The following is a 27,356-nucleotide window of genomic DNA, read 5'->3' as shown; positions in this document are numbered from 1 at the left end:
AGTACCAGTAATGGAAGTCATAAAGAGCGCCAGAAAATATTGAGTCCTCAGTCCTCCTGAGGATGGGGACACCATGAAGCAGAGGACAGTGATGAGCTGGTTAATGGTAAACCTGAAAACTATCCTTCAGCCACTCACAGGATGCTTCCTGATCATGGCCTGAAACGGGAAACACAAAAGGGGCCTATTTCCAAAACGACTCTGTGTGACCATCTATCCAGTCTGTGCCACCCTCAGTGCTGCTCTCTGTGCCCTTCGTAGTTCACCTAATTTGCACATGTACTTACTACACCTGCCTGCTCAAATAGCTGCACAAATGGCTGTTGGCACATTCAGCTGTAGCATTTGCATGTGCAAATGGAGGTAGGCAGTGGTGCTGGCATATTTGCACATGAAACGGCGGCACACAGTTATGAAAATCATATCCCAATAACTGGGTCTTGCCCTTTGTTTTCCTGTCTGGGAGCCTGATTCTAGTCTCACACCAAAGTACCGCTGTTGGCCTCAGTGGAGCGACTCCTGATTTATGGCGGCATAAGGCAGAATGAAGCACTAGTTTTCCTCAGAAGCCAAGCTGTTCTTGGGAGCAGGCTCAGAAATCCAGCCTGCGTTTTGGAATCTGTACTATCTTGTTGAAACCCAGTTAGTTCCCAGGCACTGTAATTGTTGGCAGGTAGTCTCTGCCGAGATTAATGACTCAGGGAGAAATCGGAGAACAGCTCAAATGTCTGAGCGAGGGAGCCTACTATTTATAGCAGGAGGCACAGAACATGAGGATCCCATCCTGGTCACCTCCTCCCCCTGAGGCAGTGGGACTTGACGGCTAGGTTTGTGTAACTCGATCCACCAGCTTGGTTGGGATCCTATCCATTTATAGCTTGTCCATGTCTCTGGCTATGTGTGGGAGGGTCAGGCTGGACGTGTCGTTCCCAAAGGTGCCGTGCCTGGCACGCATGCCTTGCTGGGAACGTCTGCATCACACAGGGAACAACTTGCCCTGGTTTAAATGAGAAAAGGTCAGCGTGCCCTCCATGGCCTCTCTTGCTCTTTAGCCAGAGATTCTCCCAGAGAGCAGTAACCCAAGGTGACCCATTGGGACTTTCCTGGGCCGGCTGTGCTCCTGGGACAGTGGGGTCTAGTGGCCATGCTAGGCACGGTGCACGCAGATAGAATTAAAAGCACTCATCCCACAGAGTTTCTAATTGATGCATGTGATGAGAGACAACAGGGAAACAACAAACTAATAGGGAGCGGAAGAGGATGAAGTAACCAATGACCGATCCTGAGCAACATGGTGCAGGCAGTGCTAGCACGTCCCACTGCCCAGCGCTGCCCGGGAGTTGTATGTGGCAGAGCGGAGGTGAGCGGTAGGGCGGGATTTGCAGGACACTATCTCCCCCGAGTGGATTGTTATGGGCAGCCCCATCTGCACACGGGGGGGCAGTATGGGCGGAAGTGCAAAGGGGCGTGTGGGGAGGAAATGGGATGGAAGCACAGCACTGGATGGCTGGCCTTGTCAGCAGAGCAGAGGCAGGAGCTGCAGTTCGGTAGGTACCACAGATAAGTAGGGCTGGGCTAGGTTGTGGGGGGGCTGAAAGACAATGACCAGTAGTTTGTGCATGGTGCAGTCGAGGAAGGGGGGAGCCAGTGGAGGGGAGCAGAGAGGGAATGTTGTCATAGCGATGGACAGGAACATGATGCTCCTGAACAGCAGCTTTCTGAATGGGTTTGAGGGGAGCAAGGTCAGTATATGAGCCCCAGGCCCAGGTGTCTGTGCAGTGCCCTGCAAAATGTGGCCCTGGTCTAAGCTGAGACCCCTATAAATAAATAGTAATAAAACCAGAGCGGAGCTTGCAGTAGTCTGGGAGAGCTGGGCTACTGTGATGAGAAGGACCATACATGTTCCTGGATGGATGGATAGTGAAGATGTGAGATGATGAGAGTTTCAGCTGTGAAGACGGAGCAGGAGGGCTGGATCCTAGAGCATGTCTACACAAGGGAAATTGACCAGGATAGCTCCTCCAGAATAACTATTCCGGTGTAATTTAGCTATTCCAGAATGTGCATGCTCCAGTCCAGTACAAACGTGAGTTTGTGAGTGGAGTAATTATTCTGGAATAAAGTCACTTTAATTCCAGAATGGAGTGTGCACACACAGAGCTATGCCAGAATAGTTGTGACGATCTATTTCCCCATGTAGACAAAGCCTTAAAGGTGTTGTGACGGGAGATTTAGACACAGTCTTGAGCTGGGGGGCTGGAGGACAGGGCAAGTCAAAGACACAATAGAGCTGACCCCAATAATTAAAAAATCTTGAGTTAGACCCTTAAAAATTCTGAGCAGGGATTCAAACCTGCCTCTCCCATATCCTCAGGGAGTGCCCTAGCCACACGGCTATTGGGCATTAGCACCTTCACCTTCTCCTTCATGATTTTGAGAGTGGTGCCTAAATCTCCTTGTGACTCTAGCCCAAAAAATCAGAGTGTTTGGTTTCGATATTGTCAAACGGCTCCAAAATGTTTTGATTCAAGCAAAAAATTGGTTTCCACATTTCAGAATTTTTTTTTCTTTTTTGTGTTTTGACCAAATCAACTTGCTGAGTCGGAGTTCATCACAAAATGTTCCGGTCGACCCGAATCTGCATTTTTCGTTGAAAAAATGTTTCAGACGAACAATTTTGCCCAGTACCAGTCCTGAGCACTGCTTCCGTAGAGCTAATTCTGGCCTCTCCATCAGCTGTGCCGGCGATGCCAAGTCATGCCAGCGTGGTGGCACTGATGCCAGGACATCAAGCTTTGGAGGGAGCTGACTGGTGTGTGGGCAAACTTTTTGTTTGTGTTTTACATTTTTTAAGCTAACTTGTAGGGTTTTTTTTCAGCAGCAATTTGAAGGGCTCCGTAAGCTGCTGGGTGGCAGCCCTCAGAGGCCCCTGCTCAGGGATGGTGCCTGGCCAGAAATCAAGACGGGGAAGTTAAGGAAAATTAACAGGAAAAACGCCCCCACCCTGGGATTCCTCCCACTCCTGTAAGGCTTGGGTGCAGAGCTGAGCTCCCCAAAGACATTTGCCCCACAGCCACTCTGATACTCAAGCCCTGCTCCTGTGCTGGGGTGGGGCCCACCTGGGTGTGTCTTGGAGTTGTTTAGTTTGGAAAGAGTAGCGAATTAATTGGTAGGATTCACTTCAGTTTCTCTTGTTTTTCTAAAACCAAGAAAAACGTAAGAAGACCAACAGCCTCCCTGTGGATTTCCTTAAAAACCAAACCCAATGGCCTCACGGAGGAGGTGGGTCCATTTCAGTTTTCAGTGTAAAGCCGCAGGTGTTGAGGTCGCAAAGGGGCACGCCACTGACTGAGAACAGCCAAATCCTCGGGTGCCTTAGGCCCAGTGGGAGCAGCTCCCTCCCTGGCTGCCCCTCTTGCTCTGCTCCCTCCCACCCCATCACTGAGCAGCTTCTCAGCCCCCGTCTCCCTGTCCACACTACGCTTGGCTGTGGGGCAGGAGAGACAGCCTCCCAGGGACCGTGTGGAACCGGCTTTGGAGCCTCTGGAAGTAGCTACGTGCCTCCAGCAGAATCTCCTGATGCAGCAGCACCCCCATGCAGCACCCCAAAACTCCCCAGGACCCAAATCCCACAGTCTTGGTGGTCCAAGGATTGTGGGATATGGTAGGGCACAGCATGAATTTTTCAGCCATTTTGCGGCCCGTGGACCACAGCAGGGTGGGCATCGCTGGCGTAAGGTGCCACTGGCTCAGCCCATCGGGATTACCGGAGAACACATCAGGATCCGGCTTTCACGGCTCAAATGCCAGGTGCAGTCACATCACTGCATTTTTCGGTGCGCTGTTGTAACCCACTCACCTTCTGGGTGTGGTGTTCTGTCCCACCTAGTGGCACCGAGACCACTTAGAGAGAGATTAATGAGTCTGCTCTACAGCCTTAGCTAAGGGCCAGGTGGCTTTTAGCTTATGCAGTAGAGGCTCACGCATTTAGCTCCAAAGGTCCCAGGTTCAATCCTACTTACCGACAACTGGGGTCTGTCGGTGTTACACTGTGCCTATCTAGAGAGAGAGCAAGCAAAAGAAGCCTCTGGATGCAGCTTCAGGGGGTTTGCAAACGTGGGGGGGAAGCATGATTCTGCTGCTCCCTGCCTGCAGAGCAAACCGAAACCAAGTTGCCGCGCAGTCAGAGAGTGTGTGGGGTGTTTGGGTTCTCCAGAACTGGCTGCTACATGGGATCCTAAAAATGCCATCTGGGGCCCAACATGCACATGCTGGTGGCCTGTGTGAAATAAGATGGGGCCCGTGGCCAGGTAGCCATGTCACTGCAGAACCCGGCACCCTGGGCTATAGTCTAAGCAGAAGGGGTGAATGGTCGCGGAGCCTGAACCATTTTCTCTCCCCTACAGGCGTCCCGCCGGGCAGGGGCTAGTGCCTGTTGCTGCCTGTGCTCTGCTTACACTGTGGATGAAGATTAGACAGTCTTTCACTGTGGCCCCGCAAAGTCCCGAGACCTCCTCCTGGCATTGGCCAAGACAGCCATCCATCAGTCCAGGAGGAGGGAACTTGACATGGGCATCTCTGTGATGGCTGGGCCTTTTCTCATTCCCATGTCCATGCACACGGCTGGGCAGAGTTCCTCTGTGCGGCATTCACTGACTCCTGGACCTCCCTCTTGGAGTGGGCATTGTCCAGGGTTCTCTGATTGGCATTCCCTCCTGGGCCCCTTGTTTTGACCCTTTGGCCTGCACTCTCATCCCTTATTTAGGTCCTGAGCTCTGGGCCTCCTCCCTCATCCAAGGGAGCAGGGCCTTGCGTCCCTTCAGCAGGCTCTGCCCACCAGTCCCAGGAATTAAATAGGCTGGCACCTTTCACCAGCATTAAATTCATGTGGAAAGTAAAGAGGAGAAAGGGTGTCCTCTGAAGTGAGGGCTGAGGTCTCAGCATTCTTCTGGTGTCCTCTGTATGTACCACCTGCATTGTGCCGGAGCTGAGTATGTCCCGGTCTAGAGTAAAAGTTAGGTTGACCCAGGTACCTCGCTCAGGGGTATGAAAAATCCACCCCTCTGAGTGATGTAGTTAGGCCAACCTAACCCCCGTGTAGACAGCGCTAGGTCGACAGAAGAATTCTCGGGGAAGCGGATTAGCTATGCAGACAGAAGCGTACGTAGTGTCTACACCGAAGCGCTATAGCTGTCTAAGCCCTTAGACACGGACTAAATCAAATGAGCAGTGGGCATGAGGGAAGAGAGGCTGGGAACATGGCTTCTAGTGGGCATGTCTCAACAGTACGTGCCAACAGCAGCTCTTTGCAATTAAGCTGTTTTCAGCCCCACTCCTCTACCTTCCCATCAGCGAGATGGCAGCTGTGCTGCTCCCCATTAAAAACGCATTGGAGGGGGAGTTTCTGGTGGAATTAGAGAAACCATGTAACTCCAAAGGCTGTGTCTGGGTGAACCTCAGGAGAGCCTGAATCAGCCACCTAATCCCCATTATTTCAAACACGCCATTATTATTAGGGTGAATGAACCCAGATCCGGTGTGACACGTGGCTGCTCCAATGGTTTACCACTAAAATCTCTCCAGCATCCAGAGTCACGGGCCAGCCATATCGCTAACAAAAAATAAATAAAAAATACAACCACCTCCACCTTCCGGGTTGTAGATTCATGACTCTACTCGATTCTTTCATCCTTGAATAGTAAGAGTCTAGGTTTACTGAGCCCCACTGCTTTGGTGCTTCTCCTGGGCCATGCTTCCTATCAAGCAAAGAAAACCCGCCAATGAGGCCACAGCTGAATTGTATCTAGATCCGAGTTTACATTTACCCTATTAAAATGTGCATTGTTTGCTCCCACCCAGTTTACCAAGCGATCTCCTGTCCTCGTCGCTATTTACCTTTCCCCCAATTTTTGTGTCATCGTCAGACTTTCTCAGCGATGACAACTCTGCTCTGATCAGTCAGTCATTCTTGAGGAGTTTCTGCTCCCTCTCTTTCCCAGGCTGCTGGTTATAGTCTAGTTAATGATCCACCATAGGCAGGTGCTGTAAGCAGCTCAGTGTAGTGTGTAAAGTCCGACAGGCGACGGGTCTGATTCGTCTCTCCATCAGACTGGAGTAAATCTGAAGTAACCACGGGAGGCAGGGGAGTCACGCCAACTGGTGTGAGAGCAGAATGTCTCCCCTAGATTGTGTGCTCAGAATTCCTAAGGCCTTTGATCGTTCTGTCGGTATCGCTCTCTCAGAACTCCATTGTTCCCAGCTAACAAATGAGCTCTCGCCATCTGTTCATCCTCTCGGTGGCCTGTCCAACCCTGCCAACAACTGACCCATGAAGGCAGTGCTTTACTGGTTGGCACTGTGTGCCCACACTGGCAGTATGCTGGAGCTTATGCCAGGATAGGCAGGGTGCCCTCGCTGCTCCTCTACTGGGGGCTGTCCTAGTTCAGGGTTACTGCACCTGAATTCCCCCACCGTGATCCCTCGAGGGCACCCACTTGAGGTTTCTGGCTCCCAGCCGTCACCTCTCTTGGGTGGAGAGCTGCCTTCCCCCCTCGTGACTGGGGTTTAAGGCTGCCCAGCTCCCTGCCTTTCACTGTGATATCCACATCAAGGCAGTTTGCCTAGAGGCCAGCGCCTGCATGTTGCTTTCTCTCCAGGCAGAGTGTATCACTCGCAGTTACAAGGGACCACTCAGCTCTTTATGAGCAAGCACCTTTATCCATACGGTCAAAGCCTCACAGAGAAAACACATACAGAGCACTAAAAGATCCCATATGCATCAGTGTTATGGAGCCCTCATAGGCCACGGCTTTCCAGCCCTTCTGCAAGGTTTGGGACCCGCTTGGAGAGAAGGTCCTGTCCGTTTGCTGGATTGGAAAAAAGGCTGGATTCAAACTGACTCAGAACCTTCTTTCTCAGTCTTCAAATGGACAGGCCTTCTGTGCAGCCTTCAAACCTCCCGGTCAGAAGGGAGTCGGACAAGGGTCCTTGCTCAGAGACAGCTGATGGATGGAGACCAGACTGGGCCCTCCTGAAGTGGGCACCTGGGGTGGGGGGAGGATACAGGTGCAGTTACCCTGAAAGAGTGACACGGTATTTTTATCAGGACCAGCTCCATAGAGTAGCTAAATCACTGGAGTTCATGGTTAGCTCTGTGTTCGTCCTCAGATCTCTATTGCTGGGACTGGAGACAGAGTTTCAGGCACCAAGGAAGGACTTTGGAGAAAAGTCTTGTTTCAGCTCTGCAGGAAGGCAGTGCCCAGAGGAGCTGATATCTGGGGGTGAAGGGTATAGGAGCTTCAGGACACAGAGGGAGCATCGGGAATTGGGGGGTGGTGTTTGTTCCTCACATGAAGCAGGGAACAGACAGGCATAATGATGTTAAGGGAGTTGTGAGAACATAAGAATGGCCATACTGGGTCAGACCAAAGGTCCATTTAGCCCAGTATCCTGTCTTCCGACAGTGGCCAATGCCAGGTGCCCCAGAGGGAATGAACAGAACAGGTAATCATCAAGTGACCCATCCCCTGTCGCCCATTCCCAGACTCTGGCAAAAGGTGGGGCTGAGGCTAGGTGGGAAGGTGATCCCAGAACTCCTCTCCTGCGGAGTTCAACCTGAAGAGTTACTGATCAGAAAACCTGTTGTATCATCCGAAGAGCAGGGCTGTTCTTTGGGAGCATTATTAATGTCGCTATTGCCTATTGTCATTTAGTTTGTCTTATTGCCCTAAAAGCCCCTGATACCATCCTGTTATTGTCCTTGAGTTTGCATAAAAGCCATTCTTTGCACCTATGTAGCGCCTTCCAGTCTAGGTTCTCCAAGCCCATTACAAACATGACTGAATGAAGTCTCACAGTATTATTCTCCCCGTTTTGGGAATGGGGAAGCAGAGACATCAAGAGGTGAAGTGACTTGTCCAAGGTCATGCAGCAAGTCAGTGGCAGGAAGGGTACCGTAGAACAAGTATGCGGAGTCCTAGTTCACCGCTGTAACCACTAGACACGCATGCCCAATGAGCAGCTCAGCATTCCACCTGGCTTTGGGGGGGAAGGGGGACGGTGTTTGATGCTATTAACCACGGTGACTTCTTTTGACATGATTATGATGTGCCAGCCCATGGAAATCCCTTAGCTTTTTGAAATAGCCCCCCTGATCTATCCCAATTGCTGAATGTGCAACCCCCCCTGCCCAATTTCTTGCCCTCCCGGCTAACATCCTTTCCCAGTGAAAGCAAATACAGATGTACTGCTGCATCCACAAGCTGTTCTTCCTGCGTCTCAGCCAGGCCAGTCAATCGGAGGGTTTGAGAGGCTCGGCTAGGCCATACTTGGAACAATCTTGGCTGGCGTCCCAGTGCCTTTGAACTGCCTGTTGGCTGGTGGTCTGAGAACAGCCTGCGTAGGCGAGAACATTAATCAAACATATTGGGAATGAGTGTCAGCAATAGCTGAGTTACCGGTGTGCCAGACGCCGGCCCCACTTCCTCAGTGTTCTCCTTCTCAGCCTAGCTTTGAACCGGTTCAGCGGCTCCAGGATCACAGAGGAGGTGAAGGAAAGTTTGCGAGTCCTGTCTCCTGGCGAAGCAGGGCTGCATCTTGGTTTGAAATAGTTTCTACTCGGCTTGTATCATGTTTCTCCCCCCACCCCCAAGGCTGCAGAAGCCCAGCGCGTCTCCTCCAATGTCACAGGCATCACAGCGTCCTGCCGCACAGACAGCAGTTGGGAACGCGCACACACACGGTACACACACAGTGCTGAGACGCACACACAGGTGTCAAACCGGCATGCTGCACGCACACCATACCCAGACACAAGCATACCCCGGCTAACACACAAAGGTGCTACTTACATGGGCTGCCAGCAAGAGACAGGCGAGCCCCTTTTGGCTAAGGTCTGGCCACTCGACTGTCATGGCTTTGAAATGCTTCTTGTGTGGGAGCAGCAGGCGGCCTAGGAGAGACTGGGAGATCGGGGCAAGGAGAGGAATTCAAATGGGAAAAATAAACCCACCTGACGCCTGCTTGTGCCAGCTGAACTGCCTAGAGCAGACTGCCCTAGGGCTGTTTAAAAAGTGAATCTTACAGGGGAAAAGTTTGTGAACAAGTTCAGTAGCTAACTCACCTCCTCTGCATACTCACAGATGCACTGCAGCCAGGGTGGGAGCTAACTCCCATGGGCTTTGGAGCAGCAAGAGACACTGCAGAAACGTGCCCCTGTGCTGAATGGTTTGTGATTTTCTCCCACGATGGCCAGGACACTGATGCTGGCAGAATTGGGAGAACTAGTGAGCACAGGCTGCTGGGTCTTCTCCCCTGGGACACCCCGACCTGATCCGAGCAGCATTAGGCAATGCCTGCAACCAGTCACCAACATTACCCATTGGAGATACAAGGATGAGCAGATTTCCTTGGACCCGCAGCTCCAGAGCATTACACATGGACCATTGCACACGCATTACAGCAGGGGACGTGCGAGGCATCCTACATGCCACACGTGGCTTTGTTTGTCCTCCCCTCTGTGATGTGGTTGCTCATGCTTGACTTGACTTGACTTTAGCAAAGCTTTTGATACTGACTGTCTCCCATGGTATTCTTCCCAGCAAGTAAAAAAAGTATGGATTGGATGAATGAACTATAAGGTGGATAGAAAGCTGGCTAGATCATTGGGCTCAACGGGTAGTGATCAACAGCTCAATGTCTAGTTGGCAGCCGGTATCAAGCAGAGTGCCCCAGGGGTCGGTCCTGGGGCTGTTTTTCTTCAACCTCTTCATTAATGATCTGGATGATGGGATGGATTGCACCCTCAGCAAGTTCACGGATGACACTAAGCTGGGGGGAGAGATAGATATGCTGGAGGGTAGGGATAGGGTCCAGAGTGACCTAGAGAAATTGGAGGATTGGGCCAAAAGAAATCTGACGAGGTTCAACAAGGACAATGCAGAGTTCTGCACTTAGGATGGAAGAATCCCATGCACTGCTACAGGCTGGGGACCGATTGGGTAAGCGGTAGTTCTGCAGAAAAGGACCTGGGGATTACAGTGGATGAGAAGCTGGATATGAGTCAACAAGGTGCCCTTGTTGCCAGAAGGCTAATGGCATATTGGGCAGCATTAGTAGGAACATAGCCAGCATATTGAGAAAAGTGATTATTCCCCTCTATTTGGCACTGGTGAGGCCACATCTGGAGTATTGCGTCCAGTTTGGGCCCCCCACTACAGAAAGGATGTGGACAAATTGGAGAGAGTCCAGCAGAGGGCAACAAAATGATTAGGGGGCTGGGGCACAGGACATATGAGGAGAGGCTGAGGGAACTGGGCTTATTTAGTCTGCAGAAGAGAAGAGTGAGGGGGGATTTGATAGCAGCCTTCAACTACCTGAAGGGGGCGTCCAAAAAGGATGGAGCTCAGTTGTTCTCAGTGGTGGCAGATGACAGAACAAGGAGCAATGGTCTCAAGTTGCAGTGCGGGAGGTCTAGGTTGGATATTAGGAAAAATGATTTCAATAGGAGGGTGGTGAAGCACTGGAATGGGTTACCTAGGGAAATGGTGGAATCTCCGTCCTGAAAGGTTTTTAAGGCCTGGCTTGACAAAGCCCTGGCTGGAATGATTTAGTTGGGGTTGGTCCAGCTTTGAGCAGGGGACTAGATGACCTCCTGAGGTCTCTTCCAACCCTAATCTTCAATGATTCTATGCTGCTGGTTCTTTAAGGAGGAAATAAGGCAATATGAAAAAATTCCAAACAAATGATAACTTTCCGTCCCCGATGAAACCCATCCTGGGTCTCTAGGGCTGCCTGTCCCGAAGCAGTTCCAGATTCTCGACCCATTCCCTGGACGCGTATAATCCCTCCGAAAGGACATTCGGGATTTGCTTGGATAGGTGAGGCATATGCTGCCCTGCTCTGATGGTCAGATGGGGCCAAGCGCAGGGCTCGGGATTCTTCCCTAAGCCAAAGAAAACACAGTTTGTTTCTTCGGGTGTGGGGGGAGGGAGGTCAGGGGAAGGAAAGAATGAAACACGCCAGCAGCCACAGCATGTGTTTCACTGCACGAGCATTGTGAGCAGTATTGTTATAGCCGTGGGTATTACTGTAGCTCTTAGGCGACCTAGTCACAGGTCAGGGCCTCATTGTGCTATTCTTCTAACATAAAGAGGCACATTAGCTATCTGTGTGTCTGTCTGTCCAATCAATAGCCAGAGCCCACTGGTGGCAGAAGCTAACGACACCTCCCTCCTCCCCACATGGACAAAAGGGAGCGCACATACTTCTGGGAAGGGTTAGCTCTGTCCCCAGGAGCCCGGACTGATGGGGGCAGACTGAGGTGGCTGGGGATCAGCCCCCCCGCTGGACTCCTGCTGCCAGCCAGCCTCCTCATTGAAGGGGGGGACTGTCACTCCATATGTGACCTCTCAGTCCTCATCCACAAAGGAAACCTGCCCAGTACCTTCGACCGAGGAGCCTGGGAGTTTAAAATCATGGACCCCTAAACCCATGGACTCAGCAGAGACGCTGGTTTTATGTCTCATTACACCACCGTGTAACCTGCTAACTCTCCTTTATCCTGGGACTGCAGAGGTGTTCATCGGCCACTTCATTTGGAATGGTTTCTGGTAATGTGGTCATGTGCTGGGGATGTGCATTGCATTTGCTTTGGTGCTGAACCAGCGGCTGGGACAACAGAGGCTGAGTGTGATCACAGAGGCCAACCCCCTTCATTACAAAGGGGCCTTTGTCAGTGGGTGGCTGTGGGGCAGGGTGTGGCTGATGGGATTGCAAGGCCCGGGGAGCTCTGAGTGCCTGGGTACATTGGTTCTGCCGCCCCGCGTCTACGGGGGTTCTGAGGCAGCTGTGCAGGCTGCTTGGTTCTGCGCAGTGCAGGCGCTGGGGAAGCCCTGGAGGGGGGCAGTGAAGGGAAGTGCACTGAATTGGGAGGGATTTGTTCCATTGGCCCCTGTGTGTCTCTCTGCGTTCCAGTGAAATACATGAAGGAGATCTCACCGTATTTCAAGAACTCCTCGTCCGGGGCGACCGTCAGCTGGGACCCCTCGCCGGCTGTCTCCCTTCAGAAGCAAGCCTCACCCATCCTCTCCCTGCGAGACCTCAAGGAAGGGAAGAACATGCCCCTGAAAATGTGCTACGTGTCAAGGAAATGTCTCCCCAGTGACCCAGAGAACAGGTAACCCAGCCCGTGCCCCTATTCACAGCACGACCCTGCAGGCCCCCCGGTGCTCTCTGCCCAGGGGACTGTGTCCCACTCGAACCCATGGCAGGGGACTGCCCCTGGCTGGAGTAGGGATTGGCAGACTTGGCCCTTGTTTAGATGGTCTCTCAGGAATAGCTAGGGAGGAGCTGAGGGAGTGGACGGATCATCCCCCCCCCCCCACACTTGATGACTGCAGATCTTCAGCTGTTCTCCTGGCAGCCCAACATGGGCCAGTGTGGCCAGGCTGCATGTGCAGTTCCCAGGGAGTCCTGTCCCTTGCCATGCGGGGCCCATACAGCCAGTGTTCCTGGCCTCTGGCCTCACCCAGCACTTCAGTGTGCTGTGCTCGACAGCCGCCCTGGCACACAGCTGGCGAGGATCCCACTGAAGTCACTGTAAATCCAGAGTCACTCCTGTGAAGTCAATGGAGCCAGGCTGGTGTGATCCGATCTGAGGGAGATCCCAGGGATTGCACTCGAGTGGGACAGTGCCCTTGGCCCTTGGTTTGTCGTGGATGGAGACTCAAGTGTTGCTGTGCTCTAGGCTCTATCTTTTCATTTCTAAAATGCAGCCACCATGGCCGCATGCGGCCACCAGGGGATTTTTCTGTGGCCATGACATCTGGGCAGAGATGTGGGGGAGGGGCAAAACAGTTGCCCCTCCCTGCAGAGTCCCCCTGTTGCTCCTGGATGTGCTGCCTTGGTGTTGCTGGTGCCACCAGCAGGGGATCAGCACCACGTACCGGGCAGCCTCCCGGAGGCTCCAGGCAGCGCCTCTGCAGACTTGTGGGACCCGTATGTGTGCTTGCTGGGGGAGGAACCTTCAACTCCGCAGGCAGCTGGTGAGTTCCCAACTCGCCTTCCTGGGGGCTGAGAGGCTCTGGGGGCAGGCTTCAGGGTCCAGCTTGCTGGGGCTCCAGGAGTGGGCTTTGGGCTTCAGCACCCCTCCCTCCCTGGCTTCAGCCCCGGGGCTCTGGGCTTCAGCCTCGCCACTCCCACCCCACTTTGGCTCTAGCCACAGGGCTCCAGTGGCGGGCTCTGGGCCTCAGCCTGAGGCGGTGGGGCTCCTGCTTAGAAAAATGGTCAGAGCGGCCTCCAGCAAGAGTTGGTGGCCGTACTCTAAGGCCACCAAACAATTTGTTACGAGAATCCCTAGCAGATGCTTTTCTGTCTGCCCGGCTAATGGGCAGAGACCGGCGTGTGTAGGTCTGGGGTCTCTCTGGGTAATGCCTGAGAGGGGACACCCTTACACAGGATACAGTCCAGGAGAATGAATGTGCTGCTGCCATTACACGCACACAAATGCACAGCAGAAGGAAAGTCATTAGCATGGGCAAGCCAAGGGTATTGTGGCCCTGCATCTGCTGGGCTTGTTCCAGACTGCAAAGAAAAATCAAAGAGAACTAATAAACTGTCCCAATCCCCTTGGAGTACCCCGCCTGCCCAGTGCCATGGGGCTCACGGGAACCCTGGGCTCCTACTAGCGAGCGGGTGGCCCAGTGGTTGAGCTGGTGGCCTGGCACTTAGTAGACCCAGGTTCAGTGCCAGCCTCTGCCACAGACTCCTCGGGTAAATCCCAGTCACGTGTGCCTCAGTTCTTGCCTGACCGTGAGCTGCTCTGGTGACAGGGGCTCTGCAGGTACGTGGGACAGACAGTCTACAACTCAGGGGCCTTTTACACTGGGCTTTAGCTTCAAACCGCTACTGTTGCCCTAACTGTTGAGTTCTTGGATGTTAGTGATGGGCTGGGTAGGAAGCAGCCGGAGCCGTCACTTCCCGATGGCTGGGGGTGAGGCTGGCACTGAGGAGAAGAGCTGCCTGCTGGGAGTGTCCCGCTCATGTTAGCCCATCTGGCCCAGCCGAGCGCTAGGAGCAAGGCTTGAGTCTCTGGGCTGGGCTGGTTACTCCCAGGGGTTTATTCCTGCTGGACAAGGAGCCAGTGGGAATGCAGGAGAAAATTCAGCATTTTTGCCCTTTTATTGATCAACATTTTCATCAAATCTGACTCAATTGTCTCCCTGCCCTGTCCTGGCTGACCCACCTGACCCACCCCTGTCAGCTGGGGCCGTTGCCAGTGGGGTCCTTCCCCTGTGTTACGCAGGGGAGTGATTGGTCACATCAGCCATGGCATGTCGAGTCTCCTCTCTGATTGGCTTAGTGAGCAGAAAAACAACCCCGAGCAATGAGCCCTTTCGGGCTCACGCTCCTGCGTGGTGTCCCAGCACCCAGCATCATCCCCAGCGCGTGGCAAAGAACGTGGCTTCTGAATTCACTTGCCGTCTGAGCGAATACAGTCCGTGGTAACGGCAGTCCCTTTTGGCTGGGAACGTGCCCTGGGGGGATTCCTAGGCCTGTGTCTGGTACAGGTTTAGACTGATTGCCCCTGTGCGCTGCGCTGCTGCCTGACGCTGAAGGCGCGTGGGCAGCAGTAGAATGGGGTGGCTGACTGGTCTGCAGTTTGCATATATTCCTGCCATCAGTGCAGCGCAGCTAGAGACGTCAGCACTTCAGGTCACTGCAAGGCAGAAGCTGAAGCCCTGGTCTCTGCCAGGAAAGCGTGAACTGGAGCAAGCCCAGTTGCCTCCTGCTGCACCAGCTACCTGTGCTCCATCCCGCTGCGCGGATCCTGGCCACAAACCAGCCCTGCCGGGGGCTCCTTCTTCACAGGTACCTGGAAGTCTGTTCGGCGGATGGGCGGATTCCCCTCTTCCTGAGAGCGAAAGACGAAGTGACTGCCCAGTCCTGGTTCAACGCCATTCACACCAACGTCAACGCCCTGGTGCCCAGAGTCAAAGAGGAGCTGAGAGCCCTGCTGGCGGCAGCCGGCGTTGCAGGGAGCAAAGAGATCAAGCACATCGGCTGGCTCACTGAGCAGGTAGCCTGGCCTTTCGGGTGTGTACGGTCCTTTGGTGCCGAATTGTACTGCTGCTAAGAGATTGCACATGCTTTGCCTCACAGCTCTGGCCAGGCAGCTCAGCCCTTGTCACTAGCACCCTCTGTGCTTCCCACTGTTCTCCCACAGCTCTGCCAGCGAACTGCAGTCCTGACCTGCAGCTCCCGCCCCTGTTATTCCAGCCCCGGACCCCTCACAACTCTGGGGATGCCCTTCACTCCCATCCTGCAGCCCCCTGCTATTCCAGCCCCAGTCCCCTCACAGCTCTACCAATGCCTCTCACTCCCAACCCACAGCTCCCTCCTATTCCAGTCCCAGGCCCCTCACTGCTCTGCTAATGTCCCTCACTCCCGACCCACAGCCCCCTGCTTGTCCAGTTCCAGGCCCCTCACAGCCCTGCCAATGCCCCTCACTCCTGACCTGCCATCCTGGTATTGCAGTACTGTCCTGTTACTCCAGTACAGGGTCCTCAACAATCCTCTGCTGATGCACCCAGTCCTGGCTTGCCACATGCCCTGTTATTCCACTCCTAGGGCACTGCACAGGTAGTCAGGTGCATTTGGGCATTGTGGCCGCTTTCCTCGAAGCATCTTTTCAGTGCAGGAGACAAGGCTTGTGCCAGCCAGTGCCACTGACTTCAGTGGTATTGGATGGCAGGAAGGATCATGCCCAGTGGCAGGCTCCGTGCGTCAGTGGTGTGATCTGGGGTGGCCGTCTGCAGGATATTGGACTAGCAGGACATGCTCAAAGGCACTAAGCCAGAGGGGCTGGATGTCAGGGGGTCTGGCAGGATGGAGGTTAGGCAGGAGGTGAGTATCAGAGTAGAGGCACTAATGGCCTGTTCTGGAATGGCACCTCCTACAGCTCTGCTATGCTGAGGGGCTCAGTTCACTGCATACAGATTGTGGTTCTCTCCAGAGTGGTCCAGAATGAGGAGCTGCGGGGGGCCAGGGTGGGAACAGCATTGCCTAGCACAGGGCTGGGAGCCTGAACTCCTGGGTTCTCTTTCTGGCTGTGCCACAGAGTCACCATGTAATGCTGGGCAACTCTGCACTTCAGTTTTGAGACCGGAAAGGTGAGTGGAGGGCCTGACTTTGATCTCAGTTACACTGGGGGGAGGCAGGCGTCACTCCTGCATCCAGCACGTATCCCAGGCTCTGCAGAGTGAGCCACAGAGCGCTTCCCCCTTGCAGCAGGTAAGTGATTGGCCTTGTTTGGCAGGTGGGGGAAGCAAGAGTCGAGATGAAATGCCTTGTCCAAGGTCACAGGCGTCCTACCGCCCATCCCAGGGCTCGGTCCTCCGGGCCACGCTGCCTCTTGCAGGCCCCGTGCTGCCCTGGAAAGCTGCCCTCTGTAAGGTTAGACTGGCCCGTGCCACTCGGCGACACGGCGCTCTGCAAGCGCAAGGGGTTGTTATTTCCTGCTCTCTGGGAGTTGCGCCTCTGGCTGCTTTCAATCGGGGAGGGGTCGCGTAGCCCTCGTGCTGGCTGGGATCTGCTGAGTTTACACAGAATCTCATTTTCTAACACAATGTTCATTGTTGTTTGAACGCCTGGGCGGGGAGGCTGCTGAGCCGGAGCCTCATCACCCCACTGGGTGCTCGCCCGAGGCCAGCGCGGGGAGGGAGGGAGAGGAGGGGGTTCTCGTGTTGCTCCAGGAGTTTAATCTGAGCCCAGTTGTTCTGGGCCGTGAGGCAGGGAGGAGCCGGCTGGGTGCTCAGTGCAGGGGAGGGGGCGGAGGAGAGCCCTGTTGCAGCTGGATCCCCTGCGAGGCCCAGTCCCCAGTGGAGGGGGCACATCTGCTGCAGGGCCAGTGGAGGGTGGCACCAGCAGACATCGTGCGGTGGCGTAAGTGAAAGGCGCATGAGCTGGTGCCTCTCCGTCCGTGCCCTGGCAGATGGACGTGTTCACGTCACCAAGACCACTGCAGCCGTGGGCCTGACTGGGCCCCCAATAGGCGTCTCAGAGAGAGAGTGGCCAAGCAGTGGCTAGGCCCTGGAGCCGGAGCAGGCCAACGTTGAGGTAGCTTGGCAGGAAAGCCCATGCTCTAGACCTCCGGAGAGAGTTTGGCTTCTCCGGGCTGCCAGTCCCCAGCCCAGCACGCACGACAGACCCCACCATCATGGCTGCGCTCCCTGCTTGGAGGGAGGTTTGCTGGGTTCCGGTTTGGTCTCGTGTTCCTTGCTTGGCTCACACTGTGCGGTGGGATGGAGGCGTTTGCTGAGTTCTCTCCTCATTGGCTCTGACACTTCTCTGCCCCTGTCCTGGCTCCGAGAAATGCCCTTTCCACTCACTTAGCACTAGCCACCAAGCCCTGGCCTGGGGCACTGCCCCTTCAGTGGGGCATTGTGGGAAACAGCCTGTCCCCTCATTCCTGCCCCCCCTCCCGGCACTACTTGACCAGTGGGCTCCCTCCCTTCCATTCCCCTGTACCCACTCTGTACAGCCTCGCCCCACTCACAACAGGGGTCCCTCTGGCCAGGGGGAAGGGAGCTCTCCTCTGAAGACGCCCTCTGCTCTGGGGCCCATTTAATCATGTGCCCTCTGTTTTCCAGCTCCCCAGTGACGGGACGAAGAACATCCTCACCATCCTCACGGAGAAGGATCTTCTGTTCTACGGCAGCCTCCCACAGACCAGGGATGCCCTGAATAAGCCAACCCACAGCTACCCTCTCATCGCCACCAGGTGCCGTGAGCCAGCTGGCTGCACTGACTCACGCTGTAGTGCACTGGTGCAGGGAGCCGCCCTGCCTTAGCCAAGCAACGTGTGCTGGGACAAAGCCCCAGGCAGTCACCACCCAGCAAGCCCTTGCTTTCGTCTAGCACCTTTCATCACTAGATCTCTACGCTCGGGCAGTGCTATTAGTCCCATTTTCCAGATGGGGAAACTGAGGCAGAAAGTGGGGAAGTGACTTGCCCAGGTCATGCAGCCAGCCAGTGGTAGAACCACCGCCTCTGCTCCTCACCTGGTCCATCACTGGAGCTATTTTGCCCCACATAGGAGACAGATTTGTCAGCAGTAAAGGGGTTGGTTGTCCCCATGGCAGCACCACAGCCAGTTAGGCCTGGAGTGGGGTTTGCGGTGTTCAGTGCTGGGAGGGGTGAGTTTGGGGACGGGCTGAGTGTGTTCATGGGGGCTTCAGGCATGGCCAGTGGGGCTGGCCACGGAGCCCTGGAGCCGTGATCCTTGGGCGCAGTGTCACGGATCAGTCTGAATGGCCACAATCTGTGGGACTGGCCAAGTCTTGCTTGAAGGTCCAGATTCAGACAAGGCCTGAACAGCAAAGCAAAGTGGAGCAGAGACCTGGGTTTGGGTTCGGTGTGAAACCAGCAAGGGGTGACTCAGGCTGTGGCCAGAAGTGGGCCATGCTAGAACTGGTTAGTGCCAATGAAGCAGAGTTAACTAGCGCCATTGTGAATCTAGGGGGACCTTCCCCAGATGTGTGTGCTGGGGGTAGGCGGTCAGATCCCCATAGTGTTTGGCATTGAGCTCATGTTTCTGGCAGCTGTGTGCAGGCTGGGGCAGCTGTCAGCGTCTGACACTTTGCTGGTGGCAGATCAGTTCCTCAGGAGGCGCTCGGAGCAGGATGGTGCAGCGTGACAGCCTGGATTACCAGCTGATCCCTTCTCCTACGCGAGAGAGCGCACCAGGGCTTAGGCCAGGGTTTCTCAAGCAGGGGTTGCCGCTTGTGTAGGGAAAACCCCTGTTGGGCCCGGCCGGTGCGTTTACCTGCCCGGTCCGCAGGTCTGGCCGATTGCGGCTCCCACTGGCCACGGATCGCTGCTCCAGGCCAATGGGAGCTGCTGGAAGCAGCGGCCAGTAAGTCCCTCGGCCCGCGCTGCTTCCAGCAGCTCCCATTGGCCCAGAGCAGCGATCCACAGCCAGTGGGAGCCGCGATCAGCTGGACTTGCAGACGGGCAGGTAAACACACCAGCCCGGCCCGCCAGGGGCTTTCCCTACACAAGCGGCGACCCCTGTTTGAGAAATCCTGGTTTAGGCAGCTGGGAGACCAGGCAGCAAAGGTCGCTGTCCCGCTTTGGGATCCCTGCATCGCCCACAGGCCCCCTGGGATCTCCCCTCTCTCCCACCTGCGGAGGAGGGCTGGGAGCAGCTAGCGGGGCTCATTTGAGCATGACTCGAGACACTGCCCCCTCTGCAGGTGGTATCACTTCCCAGTCCCTCGCAGCTGGGAAGCCTCAGCTGGACCCCTGGGATAGGTCTCTGTGTAGCCTTCAGCCCACCAGCCGGCTCCACATTCCTCTGTGCAGCCGCATGGGGCATTCGCCTGCTAGGAGCCCGCATGCCTGCTCAGCAGCACCCACATGGCATTGCAGGAACATCTCTACAGGGTTCCAGAGCCCAGTGGGCAACAAGATCCATGTGACTTGCAGCCAGCGCTCCAAAATCTGCCCTCACTCCCGGTGCAGTGACACCACTTTCCCAAGGTTATGCTGCTCCCTGCTGGCCAGTTTCCTAAGCAGGAGTATTGGCCCAGATCCATTGATATCAGTGGAAGTTAGGAGCCTAAATCCCTTGAGGATCTGGGCCATTCTCCCTAGAGTAAAATGATGCAGCCTCTCAAACCCCAGAGTCAGCTCCCAGGATAACGGCTCCCTGCTAACGCAAGTCCTTCCCCGCCGATATGATATCGCCGAAATGAGCTAAAGCACAGAGCATGGCAAGGCCTCGGTAACGCTCTGCAGTCCGCTGTGTGTGGAGTCTCCTTTGTGCTGCCAGAATGAGTGATAATCATTTCTTCCGGGAGCCGTGTTCTCCCTCCAGGGGCTGTTAGCCTAGGGAGCCACAAACAAATCTTCACTTCCTGCTTAAAACATTCCCAACCTGGGCACTTGGGGGTGGAAGGCGAGGGGGACCAGAGCGACCCTGGGCTTAAGTGTCTTGTCGAGCGGGTGAGAAAAGAGAACAGAAAAGCATTACTGGACCCTAAGGGAGAGAAACAAAGTGTCTCCCACCGAGTGACCGTGTAATGGGGGACTCAGGGCTTGGGACAGGGGATAGAACAAACCCAGCAGGTTTAGGAGCTGGAAATGCTACCAGAGGGACAGCAGTGAGAAACGGTGCATCTTAGACCTCTTCCCCTGGTCTCCACTCAGTAACCCCGACCTTGGCCGCACCTGCCTTTTTTTTCAGCTACAGTAACTCCTCATTTAACGTTGTAGTTATGTTCCTGAAAAATGCGACTTTAAATGAAACGATGTTAAGCAAATCTAATTTCCCCATAAGGATTAATGTAAATAGGGGGAGTTAGGTTCCAGGGAATTTTATTTTTGCCAGACAAAAGGCATTATGTACATTTTAAACAATTTTAAACAAACAATTTAATACAGGTACCGACTTTGCCAGGGGCGAGGGGCTTAACTCTTGGTCCGCCCACTCCACCCCTTCCCCCAAACCCTCACCCTTAACCTGACTCTTTCTGCCCCCTCCTTTACTCTGCACACCATGTCCTCGCTCCTCCCCTCCCGTCCCCCCCCCCCGGCTCTTGAACACTGCAAACCAGCTGATTGCTGTGGGCAGGAGGCAGGGGAGGGAGAGGGAAGGCACTGGTCCGCCGGCGGCCGGGAGGCACTGGGTGTGTGTGTAGGGGAGCTGATGAGGGGCTGCCAGCCCACCCTGATACAAGTTGTGCAATGCTGTCTTATACAGTGAGACTAGACCTGTCACTGTCCCCGTCTGTATCTAGTCAGGGTCACTCTCAGGCATTCACTGAGAGTTTGGGAACGCAGCCAGGGAATTAAGGTTGGCCAGGGTTTTGAAAGGGGACTAGTGATTTAACTTTTCAACTTTTGTCAAGTCAAAGGGGCCTGATTCTCAGAAACTGAACACGCCCCCTCGGCCAGTCACACCACTTGCATGTAAAAAAAATGAAAGCATGTCTCTGACATTTGTTAAAAGTGCTGCTCATTTTAAGGTTTGCGAAACCCTCGCGCTTTATTAGGGATTCTGCATCTGGGGCCTAAGCCATTGCTGAGGGTTGTCACTTGGCCATAAAGGTTCCTGGAATTTCAGTTAATGATTCCACATTTCTGAAATCCAGCCAGATGGAGTGACTGCGAGGGTGTCTGGGTGGGACAGAGGCAAGTGCCCCCCAGAGAGGAGCGCTCATGAGGTACCGGGGGCAGGGCCGGCTCCAGGGATTTGGCCGCCCCAAACAGCCAAAAAAAAAAAAAAAGCTGCGATTGCAATCTGCAGTGGCAATTCAGCGGGAGGTCCTTCGCTCCCAGCAGGAGTGAGGGACCGTCCGCCGAACTGCCGCCGAATACCTGGACCTGCCGCCCCTCTCCGGAGCGGCCGCCCCAAGCACCTGCTTGCCAGGCTGGTGCCTGGAGCCAGCCCTGACCAGGGGCCCAGAGAAGTCAGTTCCTGTGTATCTCAGCAATACTCTAGCAACGGGGGCTGGTGTGGAGAGAGAGATGTACATGGTGCTGCAGTGGCCTCTGCTGGCAGATGTGTCATATTGCAGGGACAATGAAAATGGGTGAAATCTGGGACCATTTGAAAGGGGAGCCCCAAACCCGAGCAAGCATGGAGCATGTGCCTGAAGGGCTCTGCTTGCGTAGAGTTACAGTGCCAATGCCCCACTGCGTTCCGGGGAGACAGAGTCTGTGTGCACATCGCACGCCCCTGCGCTCTCTCCCAGCGGAGGGCAGCCCGGTATTGTTACAGACAAGTTTGCAGTGTGGAATAGAAGGGGCTGAAGGTTTCCCTCTTCCCCCAAGACATTTTAGGCCTCACACCTTTTGCAAACCCACTCGCATGTGAATCGTTTTTCATTCCTTCACCAGACAAACCTCAGCCAACCCAGGTTGGTGCTGGATGGGACCAGGGTACGGAAACCCTGACACTAGCTCCAGCAGGGGCCAGCGGGACTGGAGCTCAGCTGCTGGGCTGGCAGTCAAGACACCTGCATTTCCTCCCAGGCTCCGCCCCAGACACCCTGTCCCGTCCCTTCTCAGAGGGCAATGGGAGGGGGGGTTCGTTGCCATGTGTGAAGTGCTTTGAGATCCTAGGTGGAAGGTGCTAGAGAAGGACAGAGCATCGTGAACTGTCATGAGCGAATCCAGGTTACATTTCAGATTCCACCCCATGTGAAGCAGAGCAAGGAAACCACCAGCATGAAGGGTGGAAGAGCTCTGCCACCTTACCGAGAGTGTCTGTACTTCTGGCCCCCGTGAGCGCAGTGTCCGAGCACCTGCCAGTCAGTCACATGGGCCCCCCTCACATTTACCAATGGGGAATCAAGGCAGCGGCCAGATCCTAACTCCCCTGGGAATCCGTGGAAGTTAGGCACTTGAACACCTGTGAGGGTCTGGGCCAGAGGGATTAAGTGACTTGCCCAGGAAGCAGGTGGCAGAGAAGATCTCCTGCAGCTGAGGCTAGCGCTCCAACCACTAGGCCACACTTCCTGGACAGGTGGTGGTGCTCTCTCCATTGCACTAGTGGACAGTGGTGCTGGGGGTTCTTTGTACGATTGCGTTTCATGCTAACCAGTCTTCTGCTCACCTTCTGTAGGCTTGTGCACTCTGGCCCATCCAAGGGCTCCCACCTCTACGACTCTGAACTCTCCTTCGCCTTGCGGACAGGAACCAAGAAGGGGGTGGAGACGCACCTGTTCAGCGTGGAGACACACCGGGACCTGGCAATGTGGACGCGGATGCTGGTGGATGGCTGTCACAGTGCGGCCGAGTTCACGCAGGAAGTCTCAGCGGGTCAGGAACTGGGGAGGCCGTGGGAGGCGAGTGTCAGGAGGAGGGAGGGAGGCAGAGACTTGCCTGCAAGGGTCAGGCAGTGCGGGGAGGGAGACCAGACCCCCCCAAAGGCAGAGCTCTGCCCGTTCTCACAGGGATCCTCCTCGCCATCTGCTGGGGCTCAGAGTGAGTCTGAGTGAGTAGCATGGGGCACTGGCCTCCCCCCATTGGGAATTGCTGGTGTCGTGAATAGTGATATTCTGTGGGGCGAAGGGGGCGCTAAATACCATAGCACAAGGGGTATGGCCAGTGGGCAGTGGTATACATGGCAATGGGTACCTGGCAGGGGGCGAGTGGGGGGATCTGGAGGGAGGGACACAGAAGTAGGAGTAACACTCCTCAGGGAATGCCGAGGTCTGGTGCTATAACACAGGGAATATTCGATGGCCAGGCTGGGAAGAGCCTGCCAGCTTCAGCTCAGGAGCTGGGCATCGTGCAGCGAGCACCCAGCCCTATGTGGGCATCCGTGGCGAACCACAGCGTGGCTTGCTGCCTGCCCTGCTCAGGTCTAATCAGAGACGTGCAGACAATTCCTCCAGGCCCCCTGGTCTCTGAGGGTACGTCTATACTTACCCGCTGGTTCGGCGGCAAGCAATCGATCTTCTGGGATCGATTTATCGCATCTTGTCTAGATGCGATAAATCGATCCCGGAAGTGCTCGCCGTCGACGCCGGTAATCCTGCTCCGCGAGAGGAGTAGGTGGAGTCGATGGGGGAGCCTGCCTGCTGCGTGTGGACCCGTGGTAAGTACCTTTAAGTTCGAACTAAGATACTTTGACTTACGTTATTCACGTAGCTGAAGTTGCATATCTTAGTTCGAACTGGGGGCTTAGTGTGGACCAGCCCTGAGAGAATCAAGTGCAGGCAAGGCTGCCCCAGGCTGAATCCAGCCACAGCCCCGCCCAAGTGGGATTTGCTAGGGGAAGAAGATGGGATGTGAAAGTGTCCAGCTGACAGGGTGGCAAAGCAGCACTCGGGACAAAGGCAAGAGAGAGCCCTGGGGAGGAGACTGGCTGGGGCAGGCACGTTTCAGAGTTGGCTTTGCCTGATGGAGTTGTAACTTTGCAACACACGGTGGGCCATGTCTGCCACCTGGCTCCACGCAGGGCAATGGAGCTGTGCCACTCCCCACCAGCAGAGGCTCTCAGTTTCACCCCACACCTGGGGATCATCAGTGATATCAGCTTCACTTCATTCTGAGCTTTGGGGGCAGTTTGCCCAGCTGGAAGCCAGTGGGGGCCATTGTCCCATGTACCCTTCAGGGCCGCGTTTCACCTGGCTCTCACCACTGAGTGAGGTTCCAACCCCAGCTGCCCCAAAGTGCCCTGTAATGAGTAGCAGCTCCAGGCCCTGCACCCAGAGGGCTGCAGGAGCAGAGGAGACTTCAGGGGGAAAGGGAACACTGAACCTGGGTGATGCCATTCTGCCCTGGTCTCTTTCAGCCTGCACATGGAATGGGCGGGACTGCACCTTGTCCATCCACATCGACAAGGGCTTCACCATCTTCACCACAGAGCCCGGCATCAGCAGGACCATCCTGCTGCAGCAGCCCTTCGAGAAGCTGCAGATGTCCTCTGATGATGGGGCTAAGATGCTCTACCTGGACTTCGGCAGCGCAGAGGGAGAGATTGTGCGTTGGCTTGGTGCTTTGCTTGTTTGCTGAGATCGCCTGCTGCATGCTCCCTCCGGGACCCCCAGGAGGAGGAGGGAGGGGTCAGCGGCGTGTGGGTCCTCTGACAAGGGGTCATGGGAATGTGGCTCCATCTCAGAGGGCAGGCACTGCTCAGGCAATGGGCAATGCAGGATCCTTGCACTCTTTGAAGAAAAGATAAACCAAGCTGGTAGCATTCAGGGCTGTCAATACCTCCAGCAGGCACGGAGTGCAGCGTGGGGAGTAGGTACTGGGTGGGCTCAGGGACAGAGGGATGGGTGGTCAGACCCATGTTATGTCTAGAAAGAGATGAAAGGAACGAGGAATGGATCCCGGGCTGGAGTTTTGTTCCTTTAAAACGTTGCTCTGTGTGGGTTCTGATGGGGCCAGATCCTGTCGGGCAGGGCAGCAGGTGAGTGCAGCATGCAGCTTAGAGTGGTGCTGGGACAGCAAGCAGGCTGCTGCCAGATATCCCCGCAGGCTTCAGCTCCCCATGCCTGGGTTCGTTGCTGTGAAACGAGGCAGGCGGTGTCATTTCCAGCCCCCTGGGTGTACACATGCGCACTCCAAGCGAGGTAGCGCACTAACCATGGTCATGTAGCCATGGCAGGCCAGGTTCACTAGCCTGAGCGTCATCCCATCGGAGACTCCATGCACGCACTCGGGGGGCTCCCCACCCTGCTGCTGCAGCTACACTCCAGCTCACTGAGACCTCGCTCCGGTGTGTCTGCCTCAGCTGGAAACCACACCTCCAGCTCCAGTGTAGATGTACTCACAATGATTTCAGACCCTTTCCTTCCACCTCACATTAATAGCCAATAGCAAGTAGCACCAGCCAGCCCTGTTCACAGTCTCACTCAGATGCTTCGATGGGTATGTCTACACTGGAATTAAAAACCTGCAGCCAGCCCGGGCCAGCTGACTCATGCTCGTGGGGCTCGGGCTAAGGGGCTGTCTCATTGCGGTGTAGACGTCCGGGCTCGGGCTGGAGGCCAGGCTCTTTGAGTGTCCCAGGCTTGGCCTACGTCTACATCCCAGTTAAACAGCCCTGCAGCCCAAGCCCTGCGAGCAAGGGTCAGCTTGCAGGGCCGACTGTGAGTTTTTAATTGCAGTGAGTCTGAGCTCTGCTCTCCCCTGGGAGACAGCGCCTGGGGAGGGTGGTGAAGCAGCTAAAGAGAAATCCCTGCTCCTGGGCTCTCGCCCCGCCCACGTGACTTCACGGACATTTCACCCCCAGCCTCCACCTGCAAAGCGGAGGCTGAGAGGGCTGAGCAGAGCACTGATCATTGCAAATATTCCCCTTTATTACAGCAACTGGACCTTCACTCCTGCCCCAAAACCATCGTCTTCATTATCCACTCATTCCTATCCGCCAAAGTGACCCGGCTCGGGCTGCTGGCATAGGGATCCAGAGAGAGAATTCGAACCCCACAAGATCTATGCACTATGGCGATTCCCTCCTGGCCAACGCCAAATGAAAGCCATTCAGACAAGATGCGAATGACTGGGTAACACAGCCACAGCCAAGGAAAACCACTCAATGTCCAGGACACCTGACATAATCCCTGCCACTGCTGGGTCTGCCTCCTGCCAGCAACGAGACAGAAGGCTCTGCTCCCAGCCCGCTTGTAGTGGGCGTTCTCTGCAGCGTCGCTCAAGAGCTAACAACATTCCCACTTTGACAACAGCACTCAAAACAAGCTTGAAAAATACCCAGGCAAGACAAAACACCCCCCCAGATACACTGTCACTCTAGTGCCTTGTGAGATGATATTTTCTGTACAAAGAATCAGTTTGTATCAATGTTTTATATTTATATAGCTCGGTTCAAAGGCTCCCCATATTTTAAACCCCCTTTATCATAAAAAGAAGCTGTAGATTAGATACTTAAACAAACATCTCTGTTCCCCAGAGGCCCATTTTGGAAACAACTGGTCTGGAGACCTGAGCCAACTTTGTATTCTTTTGACTGATGTGAACTAGAGAGTATGAAGTATATTTGCTGATTTATTCAACTCTGTAACTAGTTAGAAGAGCCATAATTTAAAACCCTTTTTATTCATTAGATTTGGATGGTTATTTTTCTTTTGCTAACTCCCAGCCCCTTGATAATTTTATTTTTTGGTTTAATTTTTTGCGGAGGAGGGGCTGTCAGGTAGGGAGCAGGAAAACAATTTGTTTTATGAACCAAAAGTTCATGCATGAAAATCTTTTTTTTCTTTTGTGAAATAAACATCACAACAATGCCGGACGATATTTGTTTCCTGATTTATGTTGAGTAGTAGCAATTCTGTATTTCAAGTCACAAGTGGTCTGATGCTTTGATTTAATTTTGCCAAAGGATGATGTGAAAGGGAGCCAACAGGACTGAGAGGTTCTGACTGGAGAGGATCGAAACAATAGGAGAAAGTTCTGCAATAATGTCATTGACTTTTTTCAGACTTTGAAATTCTAGCAACGTTCATCGAAACTCAAAACATTTCAGCTTGCTCTAGATTTGATAGGAAGAGAAATTTCAGCAGAGGGGACATTTCTGATTTTAACATTACTGGTCCTATTTAGGATTTGGGAAGAAGGATTAGTTGCGCTGATTGTATTGTAATTGCTGTGCTCTGCTAATCTTTTTTCTCTCAGGCTTTGGCCCCATGGAGCTTGCCCAGACCTTTTCTTTATGGGCAAACGTGGGTTTTGTAATTAATAGTTGTAACTCTACTATCTTGGGCTGACTTCTTGTCCAGCCTGCCAAGCCAAGCAGTGTTAGACATGGCTATCCTTGGATGGGAGAACCCTGGAGAGCACGCAGGTGCTGTTAGTGGCTCTTTACATCATGTCCTTGTCTCTGA

At 54.5% G+C, this 27,356-nt stretch overlaps 1 protein-coding gene across 2 annotated transcripts in view; it reads left to right on the top strand.

The window, feature by feature from the left end:
* SNTA1 (syntrophin alpha 1) overlaps positions 1-26,767 on the top strand; it is a 67,322-nt gene extending 40,555 nt beyond the window's left edge. Inside the window, exons 3-8 of one of the 2 annotated variants that reach the window (XM_005295410.5) lie at positions 11,974-12,175; positions 14,869-15,076; positions 17,649-17,779; positions 22,628-22,850; positions 24,305-24,492; positions 25,825-26,767. In XM_005295410.5, the coding sequence (XP_005295467.2) occupies positions 11,974-12,175; positions 14,869-15,076; positions 17,649-17,779; positions 22,628-22,850; positions 24,305-24,492; positions 25,825-25,894 (1,022 nt within the window). In that variant the 3' untranslated portion in view covers positions 25,895-26,767. The remainder of the gene's footprint in view (positions 1-11,973; positions 12,176-14,868; positions 15,077-17,648; positions 17,780-22,627; positions 22,851-24,304; positions 24,493-25,824) is intronic. The other variant, XM_005295411.5, reaches the window with a different exon arrangement.
* Positions 26,768-27,356: the final 589 nt, after the last annotated feature.

This window comes from Chrysemys picta, chromosome 13 (genome assembly GCF_011386835.1).
Source record: "Chrysemys picta bellii isolate R12L10 chromosome 13, ASM1138683v2, whole genome shotgun sequence".
NCBI lineage: Eukaryota > Metazoa > Chordata > Testudines > Emydidae > Chrysemys > Chrysemys picta.
This window is presented reverse-complemented; position numbering and strand designations above follow the sequence as displayed.